This window comes from Nesoenas mayeri, assembly GCF_963082525.1.
Source record: "Nesoenas mayeri genome assembly, chromosome: 6".
Lineage (NCBI taxonomy): Eukaryota > Metazoa > Chordata > Aves > Columbiformes > Columbidae > Nesoenas > Nesoenas mayeri.
Genome location: NC_137545.1, coordinates 23,862,396 through 23,876,296, shown reverse-complemented (window position 1 = coordinate 23,876,296; position 13,901 = coordinate 23,862,396). Strand labels below are relative to the sequence as shown.

Sequence of the window (13,901 nt, the reverse complement as noted above, 5' to 3'; positions counted from 1 at the left end):
GATTTTATTTGTGCTGTCAGTGAATGGATGCTGTAGAACTAACAAAAGTTATCTAATGTGCTTATATTTCAGCCTGTTTGTAGTTTCAGCAGGCAACTTACAACCCATCAGTTTATCAAGAGCATTTAATAAAATTTTTGGCAAGCTAACTACAGTGTATTTGAAGAACTCATAAGTTCCAATTTATGGATGAAAAAGAAGGTTTAATTAAATAAGTCTCCATAAATTTACTCACAACTCTTGTCTTAGCTCTTTAGCAAAGCATATATAATGTTGTCATCCCATCTACTTTTAACGAAGTGCTATCTATGTGGTTCTTCCTAACTGGTTATTTTATTTCCTCAGATTGTTTACAGCACTTCTGAACTCAAGCCTCTAAGTGCGACATGAAGCAAAGCTGATGTCTTTGGAGTGCTGGCTTAATACTTATCCAGCTATTTACAGGAAAGCTATAAGAAATGGAAAGGTTACAGGTGTCATTCACCATTGTGGGTTTGCAGTGTAAATAACAAAAAGTGGCATTTACTCAGTGTTTCCATTTTTAAGATTTTCATGTGATCACAACAGGAAAAAATTATATGAACAAGGGTTTCTTCAGACTTCCAAAGCTGATTCTCTTATCCTCATTTTTAGTTTCTACAGACTGTACCCTGTAGCTGTAATAATGCTTGCTGTTGTCAAGGATAGGCTCTTCAGCCAGTGTTCTCACTTTCCTCCCTTTATTAGAAAATATGTCGTTTCTAAAACCTGTGCTCTGATTGAAAACAGGGCAGAAACCATTGCTGTGGCACTTCTTTTGCTCAGAATTTTTCTGATGAGTGTAAATGTCTCATGGGAAGGGAAACAGCATTGGTGTTGTTCTTGTGGCCAGACACATCAGCCACTTTCGAATCAGCCCAGCAAGGTGTCGTGACTGGAGAGCAGGATGACCTGAGGAGGCTGAACTGAGGATTGCTTCTGCCATGATAGTCAGCTGAAGTTCTCCAGGTCTCCTCTGAAGTTGCATCATTTGCAAGAAGGAGGGCAGAAAAAAGAGGCTGACCATGGGAATTTGCAGTTTGACTGTGGCTTGTTTTGTTTTTTTGGTTGGTTTGTTTTGTTTTGTGTTTTTTTGAGAGACATATGCAAGGAAACTTTGACCCAAAATACATCTTAAAGCATTGCCTGTTCCATGATGGGGAGAGCTGTGCTGGGACAGCAGTACCACAGACAGCTTATACAGGTGCTGATGGTCTGGGTGGCCGTAGGTTTTTGGAGCATGTGCAGAAATCCTGCCTCTTCTCACCTCTTTTCTCTTAAAGGCTGTATCTGTAGCACCGGGGTTTGCTGTTGGTGAAGGATATTTTGTGGTGCTACAGAGTTGATATAAAAGCGAAACAGTGCTACTGGTTCACTGTGGGCTGCTGGTGTATGTGGGACATAAAAATCATAGCTGTGCAAAAGCATGGGAGTATGATCGTTAACTCACCAGCTTGAAATAGTAAATGGCTTTTGAACACCATGATCAACAGCCGTGATGCAGCTAGAGTCTCGTCAGTGCTCTGCTAGGAGGAGGTCATTATGGCTAAATGCTTTGGGAGGAACCCAGCATCTATCTAAGTGAGCTGGTTTCATCAATGCTGCACAATAGCTATGACAGTAGAGATCATTATTAAGAAAATTGGATTAAATTGACAACTATTTAAGGCTGATTTCCCAGACTTCGCTGCAAAGGAAATGCTCCACACCGTGCTTATGGCGGCAGAGGTACAGTTGATTGGGTTTTTGGTGTTTTTTTTCCCCTTTGCATCTATGTCTTTTGGCATTTCTTGCACAACTGGACAATAATCCTTGAGTCCTTTGTTTGAAAGATAAGTCCTTGGCAGATGCTGTGCCACTACACTTCCTTAAGCTGCATGATTTGAGTAATCCTTTTCTCCCAAAATGTCTGTCATGGCATATAGCTGAGCATAAGACAATGTGTCAGTATGTGCTCCAAACGCAAGAGGAAGAAATATTCCTTGAGCAGAGGTGCTGCACTTACTTTTAGAAGGCATGGGGAAGGCTTTTGTGTTCTCTGATACCCTGGTTTGCAAATATTGGTAACTGGCCTCCAATAGTTTACAACAAATGCCTTTCCTATAATATTTGGTTAATAGCATGAACTCTAGGCAAATGGATCTAGATATGTATTCTCTGTTGGTCATATGAAATTTTTATGCGTGCCTGGAGATGTTCAGATTTGGAGGTGTCATTCTTCGCATAACGTAGTTTCTCTGTGCCTCATATGATCGCAGGCCTTTCCACAAGCATTTTGCCAGAGCACATTACTGATGCAACATTTTGCTGAGTATAATTACATTCTGCTAGGAAATTTGAATTCTCTCCATAACCTAATGTCTATTGAAAGACTCTCCTGAGATTTAAGCTTGGATTGCGAAGGTGTCTCTGACCTTTTGTTATTGTTTTTCTCTGTCCACGAGAGTAAAAATGCTATTATTCATACCAGTAGCTGTAAAAATCAGTTAATGGGCAGTGACTGTTGACGAGAACGGATTGAGTGAAGAGAAAAGCACAGCTGAACCCAGGACAGTGACAGCTTGATCAGAATGGTCTTTTTTACAGCACATGAAACATGAATAATTTCCTGTCTGTTCCATCACTTTAGTTAAGTAATTGGAAATCTTATTGATCTACACAGGGCTTAAAATAGCACAGTCTCAGTGGCAGGGCTGTGGTTTCTGCAAAGAGGTGTTGTTCCTTATTACTATTAAAACAGGAGCCACCCATCTCTACAGCAGCTGAACTCGTATGAGCACCATGTCAGGAAATCCTCCGATGTGGGGTTGGCGTGGGTGAGCAGAACTACACATGATGCTGAGCTCACTGGTAAAGTTGAAGCGTGTGGATTTAATGTTGTTCTGAATACTGACTCAACAGTTCATATATTTTCTGTCACTGCATTTTGCAGAGGTCTATCAACTTACTTTCTAAAAGAAGGGTGTATTGAGCATCACCAACCAAAAAATCTGTGGAATCCATCTCAGATGCTGTTGAAAGATCATCTCTCTGTCTTCCCCATCCTTCCTTCCCTATTTCATTGATGCTGTGTGGGTGACTGGTTCTTAGTCTCTTCTTAGTTCACAGTGGGTCTCTGATGCTCCCTTCATCCTTGCCATGCACTGCTTAGTAGCATAAATCCTACTCTGGGGGACCGAAAACCTAAGAGATGGCAGGATCTGAGAAGGGAAACCAGCTTGTTCTTCCAGTCAGCAGGAGCCAAGAAGCATCTGTTCAGAGCAGAACAGCGATATAGACCAGTCCTAACAGCAGCTGGCCAAGCTGAAACTCAGAAGGGAAAGAATTTGGCAGTACAGCCCTTTATGTACTGGATTTGCTGTAATTAAATATTTAGCTGTGCTCCAGCTTGAGGGCTCCAGGACATGAAAGTGCTGTAGACTTAAGTTTCTTGAATTTAATGAGGATTTTGCATGTCATTTCATACCCTTTTCAAGTAAAAAGTTGGGTAACTCATCTGAAGTCTCTCGTGCAGAAATAGCTGTGTGTTCAGGTCACCTGTTGTATAAAGTTAGTTTAGCATTGTCATTGTAAGTAACTAGAGCAGCCTGAGTTATGAAGTCCTATTAGATTTCAGTCTAAATCCTGAGATAAATCTTTACTACTAATGAAATGTAGCTGATTTATGGCTGATCAGCATGTGCACATATGTGTGCTTTCACACTCCACTGCCTCTTCATTTGTCTGTGAATCTCAGTGATGTTTTTTTTTTTACCTGTCAGTTTTATGGGATGTTTTAAGCAAGTAGTCCATAGTGTTCTATAAACAAGCTAATGAATTAATACTCCCAGCGTCTTTGTGTGGCAGACAAGATATACCAATACATTGTGCCCACCTTCAACAAGAAGTAAACTATGTAAATAAATCAGAATTTTTTTTTAATCACATAATAGGTTAGTGGAACAGCTGAATGCAGAATTTAGAACTCCTGACTCTTTGTTCTCTGGTCTTGGTCACTTTTTACCAGGTATAATGGAGAATAAACTACTATGTTTTGGGGCAGAAGTAAGTGCAATTGTTTCTTTTTCAAAGGAAAAAAATCAAAAGGCAGAAACTTTGAAGCATTCAGGCATTAGTGTTGTTGGATTACTTACACTAAACATGATCTGAATTTCATTCATGCCCTCCTAGATGTAATTATCTATTTACTCTGCAATGAATGCAGTATTGAAGGATGTCCCAGTGCAGCTGGTTATGGTGCAATATAGAGTGCTGTTGGGTAATGTGCACATGGTAAAGGAGATAGAGACATTTATTGTGAATTATTTAAACAAGCTGTTACCGTGTTTTGCCGTCCTTGGTTATGCTTTGAGGCTTCTGGCTGTTGCACCACAGTGACAGGAAGCCTTTCATTCAGCTTGTTACACAGTGTGTTGGTCACTGGACGGTGCTGCAGAAGTTAAGGCAGAGCATGGCTGGCACTCATTTATTTCAGCTGCACAATTTCTGCTCCTGTTGTATGTGATAACAGTGCCCATCACCCTGTTATGCTGCATTCTGCAGAGTTCGTCATGAATTTATTGCCTGTCTGCAAGAACGCTGGCTCCTTCCACATGGCTTTCTTTCTCACCTCCTTTCTTTCCTCTTGGGACCCTTTCAGAAGCATACAAGGCATGTTTTTGCCAGTTCTCAGATGAATGTAAATAAGCATTTTATTCTTCCACCCATCCCACTCTTTCTTTATCTTTCTTTCTTCATCTCCCTTTTCTCATTCCATCCCCGGTGCAAGACAAGTGATCAGCTTGCCAAGAACTAGGAACTGCTGTCCCAGAGCCTGGGCATGTGCCCACTAAGTTGAGGGGAGGGAGTATAATCTTACCAGAGTCAGTGTGTGGGCCTGTTGCCAACAGCCTCTCAAGTACTGCTGAGCTGTACTTGAGTTAGATGGTAGAGGAAAAACCTGTGTTGTTATTCATGTAATGCATCTGATTGCTTAGTAGTTGCTGAAAATATGGTAATTGTATTCTAAGTGTTCAGTTAGTGTGGTAGTACAGTAAGGTATGGAATTACCTCTCCCAGTGGCTCAGATATTGTGGCAGCATTCCTGAAAGGCTACCACAGATTTCTGTGAGAGTGGATTGGATCTTAAGTGGTGAATTTGTTTACATTTGCCTTCATCAGCCACAGTGCCTAATTCAAAATGCTAAACACAGCCAGGTACGCAGGCCCACTTGGGATTTATTTAATGAGAGAAGAGAGAATAATACCTTCCATGAGATTGTATTCTTTTGTCCAGCTATCAAAATCTCTCAGAGCCTCAGAAAAATTGCTGCAGTCCAGAACCTATTTTCAAAAGCAGAAACTTAACATTTTGTTTCAAATTGCAGAGACCTGGGAAATGATGACCACAGTTTTCAGAGAGGTAGAGCACTTGCCGCTTAAAGTAATTTCTCCCTGTGAGATCAAGTCCAGCTGTTTCCAGTCAGATAACCAAGAATCAAAGTTTCTGTCATTCATTATGAAAAGCTGGGAATTAATCACTGGAGAGCTTTGAAAAATTCCAGCCAGCCTGTTTGCAGACTTAAGTGCCTGTCTGCCTTTTTTAGTATTTGAACCTAAGATTTATTTGCATATACAACCCATAGGCACTTTCTCCTTCATGTAATCCATTCTCATGCTGCTTTTTCCAGTCCCAGTTACTTGTATAGGTGGTTAAAAAGCTTCGGTTGAACCTTTTCAGTGGTGGAATTGGTGGAAATTTGTCTAACCTTTCTTGCCTCCCTGCTTTCCTCGGTCTCTGCAAGTACAATTTCTCTCTGTATTCTGCCTACTAACCTTATGATTCCCACCCCCCCTCCCCTATTTCAGACTTTTGATATGAAATAAATTATTTATTCTGAGAGAAAAAGTTTATTTGCCTTCCTTAATTTTTTCTATAGCGTTCTGTATTTTTCACTCAGCTTCTGCTTAGCTCTACATGCTTAGACATAGCCCTGGCTCCGCCTGCACACTTAGCCTGTTCACCAGGTCTCTGACCCCTCTTGGCATGACTGAGCAATTAGTGAGATCCTTTATGCAGCTTTGATGGAGAGTTCCAATCCTGTCCTTAGTTTGCTGGATGCAAGCAGGTGAGAAAGAGGTCTGCTTTTTCAATGAAGGCTTATTTCCCATACCTAACACGCAGTAGATGAGTCATTTGCATGGTGAAACTGCTTTTGGAACCAGAAGCACTCTTTTTGGCCTTGCTGTCTTCCTGATATTTTAGACTTCTACAAGAACAGACCATCTGCATCTCCAATGCTACTTTTTTTACTTGACTGCTATGGAAGTTCCCAGGGGTGAATTTGATCCAGTGAATGAAAATATAAACAGAAGTGTGTAGAAACTGGATTTACAATTCTGGAGCATATAAAATGTTAGACAAAGACAGTTGGATGTGAGCTTTACATAGCTTTATGTACAGGAGTTGTTGATTTCAAGTGTGAATTTGATATGGTGGTTGGAACTGAAGTAAGTGCTGGTGAAGTAAAACAGTGCTGACTACAGCTGTGTTTTGATATGCATGAGAGCGTCCCCTTGAATTATCAAGGGGGTATTGCTGTGCTACCATTGGCAGAGTGGATTACACAAAGCTGAGACTGAGGGGTTTTAGCTGACAGAAGCAATAATATGACGAGGTTTTTGCAAACTGGAAAACAGTTTCTTTTTCTAGAGTACACTTCATAAACAGAAGACAGAGTAAAAACACAGCTGTATAGTAAGGCTATAAAACATCCACTTCTCAATAAATTATGAAGCAAACATGCAGTTTAGCATAAGAAGGCAAAAATAAAAAGGTAGAAAATTTATTATGAAATGCACTACATTATTAAGGCCAATATCTTAGAAATAACTGGTTGATTTTGACCAGTGCTGTTTTATACATGTAAATCATTATCACTTAATGATATATTCTGATTTTGCTGTCTGTACATGCTTCTTATTAATACTACTTATTAATACGACTTGAGCTGATTTTTATGTTGTTGGAAAGGATGTGATGGAATAAGCAAATGTGCTGGCTTTTTAAACAGCCGAGCCCAGTGCTGTGAAGTTTTAGGTGGAGCTGGGCTGTTCTGCAGCCCCCACAAAGCCCCCAGGCCCCTCCGGACTGCAGACCCAGTGGGTGCAGCAGTTTGCTGATGAAATGTGCCATCTAGTGGCACGTCAGCGGGTGACAGTTAATCTAAAACCAAAAAAGAACATAAAGCCAATGGACTTTTTAATGCATTTTTACACAGCAGGGAAAACAGATGGAGGTTGACAAATCCTCATCTTGCCACCTTTTTCTCCCCCTAAGTAACAGGCATTCATAGATGGTTATTTGTTTCCAAAAATGCCATTGTTTCTACTGTCTGTTGACCATTCTCTACTCTCAGGCTGTTTGCTGAGGTCGGAAATTGTCTGCTATGGCGGAGTACTTGGACAGAATGATTAGTGCTGTATTCACAAAGCTTCAGAAGTCCTATTGTAACATCACTGTTACTGCGTCCATCTGAAATGCTGATTCTCAAAAACTTGGTTCAAATGCCTAGTACTGCCCACATTTCTTTGACATGGCACCCAAGCCTTGCTGCCCCAAAGTATCCCTATTGTCCACCTCTCCTGTATGTGACTGCTAAACCTGGCTCTTACTTGTACTTAAGTGGTGTGCAAATTGGATTTTGTGCAAAAAGTGGCCACCAGAGCTGCCTTAGTAGTTAGTACAGACACTCAGGATGTTCAAGGTCCAGGGTTAAGTCCCTTCACTGGTTGATTATTTTGACCTCAGATTCCTGTTGGTGCTGAGGTTCCACTAAAGAGTTTCTGTTGGAAGACTCAGCAAAAGCCTCCACCCATTCTTAGAAAACCCTCTAAGAGGCTGAATCCTGCCACGTGTGTGCCATGGTTTTACAGCTGCTGAAGCCTCGCTTTGACTGAATGGTCTTGGTCTGGTTTTGGTTCTGCATAGCACATCGCTCGTGTCACTGATACCAGGGGGGCAAAGGCATCCTGAGCTGTGTACAAACACCAACATGAACCCCTTGGCTTTGAGATGGGGTTTGGGAGAGAGGGCTTCAGCTGGGCATAGCCAGGAAGCATTGCCCTGCTCTTGGTACAGGTGTGTCTGGTGTAATGTGGTACAGGTTGCAGCTCGCTGTCACAGCCTGGAAGCGTGGTTCGAAGAATATGGTGCTGCATGTGCGTTGCACTGCGGTGTAAGAGTCCCCTACATGCTTTTACCCTGTCCTAATACAGGGGCACCAAACCCTAACTGGAAGCAGTTGAGATGGAAAAGCTTGATTTGAAAAAAAAAAAAAAAGGAATGAAGTAATCTTTGTTATTAATCAGGGAAGGAGGTATTTGAGACAAACACCACCTGCCAGCTTTATAAAATGGAAAAAGAATGCACACTGAGGATCTTTGTTTTCTGTAGGTGATGTTTGCAAAATGAAGTTAAACACTAAAAGCAAGATTTTGGTGTTTCTGGAGACACCTGTGTGATTCAGTCAGAGTCTCTGTTACTTTGAGAACCAGCTATATGTGTGATCCCATCTAATCAAGTACTTGTCACCTTGATTTAAAAAGGGCTTCTTTTAGATAGTTGGCTTAAGGAAAGTGTCATTAGTTTTCTGTCCCTTTCTCTTCCAGGATATTAAACACAACATTATTTGAACTGTATGAAGCTCTGGGCAATTTTCCTGCCTTGTGGGTCTTCAATGTGTTGCTTGTGATTCTTCAAATTCTGCACTGTTTTTGGTCTTACCTAATCATAAAGGCAGCCTACAAAGCTATTTCAAAGGGCAAGGTAAGACAGCATGGTTCTGTTTCATGTTTATGATTTTAACTTTTTCATTATCAATACAGAGTCACTGACTTTTTGGTTACTTTTTGTTTTGGTTACTTTTTCTTTCTAATCCATATCATGTTACTGAAGACACATGTTGTTTCATGTAAACTGTTCTTTCCTTTCATGGAAACTTTTTTCCACTCTTTCTAACAAATGTCAGATAAGTTAATATACTCTTTAGAGTGTTTATATTTATATGTGCTTCCACACTTCTTTTTTATATTCTGTTACACTGAACCAAACTACATTAGGGAAATTGGATTAACAAAAAAAATAAAGGCAAACTACTTTCTTGGGGCTACCAATTCTGGTTTTTGTCTTTATAGCAGTTGTTAGCTAAGTGTTCATTTCCCAGCTGGTAGTGATAGTGATAATAACACAAACTGAAATTCTGCTGCCTTTGCTAATGGCAAAGTGACAAATCACAGCCTGTTTTGGTACTAACGAGGTTCTGCAAAGGGCTATGTACTTTCTTTCTAGGATTCCTCCAGCAAGACCATTCGGGCTAAAATGTAGTGTGTTGCTGCCATAGTTACATTTGACAGGGAGGTACAATTCACAGAAATGCTAGCCCCATTACATTTGCTGTGCAGATATGGCGCTCACATTTACATGATAGAAGTGACACTTACATATAATATTAAAATATCGTTTCCCCTTAAGGAGCTCATGAGCATATGTTTTAGGCATGTAACCGCCCCCAAAGTGAATAGGATTGTTCTGCAGAAAACTGCTTTCTGTGAATGTGCTGGAGAGTTCAGCCTTGTCCTGGACAGAGCCCAGAATCTGCCACGTGCTCTGTATGACAGGCAGTGCATTCGTGAACTGTATTTTGCCTGGAAGCCACACTTCAGTCTCCTCTGCTTTTAGCAATTGTTAGCCTCAGCTCTCCTGTCTGAATTACACCAGTGACTTCAAACGGTGCTTCCTGCTCTCTCTTACTCTGCTTGTTTATCCTTTCCCTTGTGCTGTGCTGGAAGGCTGGGAAGTGGAACCCCTTGCATGTAAGTGTCTTCATATTTACTATCCAAAAGACTTATTCTGCACAATACTAGTGTTTGTGGGGTTTTTTAATTTGTGCTTTCTATGTGGTGTTTTTGTCCATTGTTTGTGTTTATATATTTAAATGAAGGCTGTCTTCAAAGGCTATTTCTACTTCTCACTTGTGCATTGCCTAATACCATTCAAACCCACTTCTGTCTATAGTATCTGGATACTATCATGTTACAACCTTTTTTAGACATATATGTCAGCAGGATAAGCAGCTGCTCTATCACCATTCAGGAAGCATACTTGAGAGCATAAGTCCTCTACCTTGTAGTTCAAAAAAATTGCACAGGAGAAAATTTAAATGGTACAAGAGCAGAGTTAGACACTCGCAGTAAGACAGGCACTGGGTTAAAGATGAGTATGCATGACATAAAAATGGAGGATTCTTCTTCCTTCAGATCTTAACTAACTTCTTCACTTCCAACCCCATTCTTTCATTTCTGCAGTAAAATAGGCAGTGTTTTCACAACATGTTACTGATGTGTTACAGTAGATCTTCATCCTTAATTATTGTTCTATTGTTGTATTACTGTGTGTATTCTTTGATTCTGGCTTGAACCAAAAAGCTCCATTGTTTCCTTAAAATCACCTACTGCTTGCTTCTTTTTCAAATTCTACAGGTAGCAAAGGATGACCGAAGTGACATTGAGTCAAGCTCAGATGAGGAAGAAACAGTACCTCGTTCAAAAACCCCTCACAGCACTGTCACCACTAATGGAACCAGCGGTGCCAATGGGACAAATGGGTATCTTACTGGCAGCACTTCCTCAGAGGAGCATTAATCCTTGAGTTCAATTGTCAGGCATGAACAGAATGAACTGTTTGCTGCTGGAAGTAAATTATAAGTTGTGAATGCGGTTTCTTCATATATCTCAGTATCAGAAAAAAATTAGGAGTATCAAAGCATTCTAATAGTGCACTGCCATATTTCCTGTTTGTGAATGAAGACAACACACCATTCTGTATACGTAGGCATGCTGTATGTGTATGTAACTGACACAATGGGAGCAGTATTTTCACTTGTACTGTCTTTGAAATATTATTTATTTTGTATTCTTTTGGGAACTTCTGGACAAAAGGGAATATCCATTCTCTTAACTTTTATCTCTTGCAATTCTCAGTGGTGGAGAGCATCATGCTCAGATCTGTTCTGTCCATCCCTGTTGCTTTTACTGAGTCTACTATAAGTAATAGTTGTTTGATTTGTTACTTACAGTAAGATAGAGTATAGCTTTATAGGTTATAGATCTGCTTCAGATATTTTTGCTATCTTTGTGTTTTAAAGTGCTGGTTTTGAAATTGCCTATCAAATCACAGTGGCCATTCCTCCAACATAAAGTTTTAAAACACTGGATTGATATTTTAAATATTAGGTAATGTGCTCAATTAGCAATTTGGGGGAAAAAAAAAAAAAACAAACAACAAACTGTGGTAATTGTGGGATATTACTGTAGCATAACTTAAAATTCAATTTGGTGGTTTATCACATTAGAAGTAGGCTTGAGTAGTTGTGCAAATACCCAAAAGCATTGATGTTAACAGTGCTCAATTTTTTTCTTTTGCCTTGCAATTTTTGACTTCTGCAGGTTTTAGCTTTTTGCAGAGATTCCATGTTGAAAGGTGTTTATTCATGTGCAGCATTGTGAATCCAGACCTCACTCCTGGAACTCTGCTTGCAAGTTCAGATGGATGAGAGCAGAGATGTGATGGAAAAAACAGCAGATGAAAAGTTCATTGCTTCTTCGGACACAGTTCAGTCTAGGTATCATTCTTACTGCTACTTTCTTGGTAGGGTGAAGAGAGAGAAGGCAGAATGTCATACGTCACTAGAAGTAGTTTATTTTAAATGCATGAAAACTTGAGCAAAATTGAATTAACATAATTCACAGCAAACTTTGAATTCTCATCACCTCTGGAAATAAAATTAAGGGTGTCTGTAAAATAATTTTGCTCTCCTTTTTCATCCAAGATTTACAAACTGTGTCCCAAAGAAGAAAAAGTAACACCCAAAATAAACATATTTTTAGACATTATGTACACACTTCTTCCAGTCTCTGGGTCATAGTTTGATGTAGCATGCTAAGGAACATACAGCTCTTGCAAGACACTTTCCTGCGATTTGTGACAGCAGTGCCAGAAGTCTGTGAGGTTCTTGGGTAAAAGACTCTATGCAACCTACTGTTTCAACAGTATTGTGTATGTGCACACAGAACCAATGTGCTTATAGACCAAAGACTTATACATAAATAAAAATTTAAAAAAAAAAAAAAGAAAAAAAAAAGGAAAAAAGTAATAAAAAAAGGGAAGGAACAAACCAGGAAAAAATGTAATAGGTTGTCTTCTGTATACAAAGGGATTGGAGTGCTGTGTTCAGCTGGAACTCTAAGTGAGGAAATCTTTCTGATTCCTTCCACCTATGCAAATAGCAAAATATGGATGGTTTCTAATGACATAAAACATGTTTAAAGGCTCTATTTTATACAGACTCCAGTGAAGAAAGTTGTGTTGCCACTTCTTTCTTTTGAAAAACTGAGATTTGTCCTATTCTACTGGTCACTTTTGAAAACTTCTGAAACCTTTATTATCTCTAAAGACCCTTGTGAGTTAGCAAAAGATGTGCTGAAAGTAGGGGCAGAATGGCATGAATGAAAATATTACCTCCATTTAGTTAGACCATAGAGGTAAGAAAACTGAAAATGGTAAATCGTGGAAGAAGAGTTGTCAGTTTTACTACCCACAGAGCATCTTTTGAAAAAGCCAGGTAATGTAATTCAGCTGCTGCATAGCTTCTGCATCCATGAGTGTACTGTGAGGGAGCAATGGAGTCTTATTTAAATCTCCTTCTCTCTCAACAGTTTCTCTGCCTCTAATTTTTTTCATCTGTCTCCTGTGCCTCTAATTTCATATAGTTATCTGCAAGGCAGGTTATACATGTGAAAATACACTGATTGCGGCAGAAAGTATCCCATCCTCAGTATTTGAGGTGGCAGTTGTTTAATAGTTACTGTCAATAACCAAGATTTTAAAACAAAACTATCCTGGGATATATTGAATGAATGTTATAATTTCTGAAATCTGACCTGCTAAGATGATGACTGAGAATAACAATCTCAACACACCTATTTCATGCTGTTGATTACTACCTCTATTGGAGCATTTCCCTTCTGCAAAGATGGTTAAAGAAATGGCATTTTGGCAAAATATTTTGTCTTACAAGGGAACAGAATGTTGCTCTGAACTATCAACATACGCAACATAGATAACATGTAATAGTACTGTAACGTTTCTGGGCAGAGAGCAGTTCCCAAAACCAATCCCTGTGCCAGAGGCAGGAGACCTTTTGTCCCTGTTGGTCCTCCCCAGTTGTGCTCTCTAGTGTTGCCTCAGATGTACAATCAAGGTACAGCCCTGGAGATGATTTACTGTCACGGCTACAGATGCTGTTAGTGTACCCTCACTCTTAAAACATGCAGCTGGGATTGAAACTATTCCTTTGAGGTTCAGGTGCACCTGTCATGGGCTAAAGCATATACATAGTTACCATGGTTCAGCTGAGTCCCAGTGACTTCTCTCCTATAAACCTGGCTTTTTGGAGTCCCTTCTTAGCAGCCTAGAATAAACTTAATACAGAATTGTGTGGGAAACAGGTGAGATGAAAGATTTGCTGAAATAGGATAAGAGTAATGAAGCACTGAGAACTTCACTATGCTGAACAATCATTAAACTTTCAAACTACATTTTTTTAATGGAAATAAAAAATTCATACCATTTTTTTCTGTCTTTAGTGGGATGGACCAAGTGTTTTTAGAACTCACACATAGCAATATGTTTTGATTCATTGTTTTAACCAATGGATGTCAAAACTTCGACTTCATCTTCTACTCTGCAAAGAGAATGTCATGCAACTATTTTTTTTTTTAATCTGAATTTGTTTGTTTCTCTGCTGAAGAGCTTTGCAAGGTGCTTTTGGATGCCATCAAGTATT

The 13,901-nt window shown here is 39.7% G+C and overlaps 1 protein-coding gene across 1 annotated transcript in view; it reads left to right on the top strand.

Annotated features, from left to right (window-relative positions):
- Nucleotides 1–10,698, top strand: part of CERS6 (ceramide synthase 6) — a gene marked incomplete at both ends in the record, with an annotated part of 114,611 nt that extends 103,913 nt beyond the window's left edge. The window contains 3 exons of the mRNA XM_080346661.1: nt 8,668–8,824; nt 9,847–9,870; nt 10,537–10,698. Coding sequence (XP_080202787.1) covers nt 8,668–8,824; nt 9,847–9,870; nt 10,537–10,698 — 343 coding nt within the window. The remainder of the gene's footprint in view (nt 1–8,667; nt 8,825–9,846; nt 9,871–10,536) is intronic.
- Between the last annotated feature and the right edge of the window lie 3,203 nt (nt 10,699–13,901).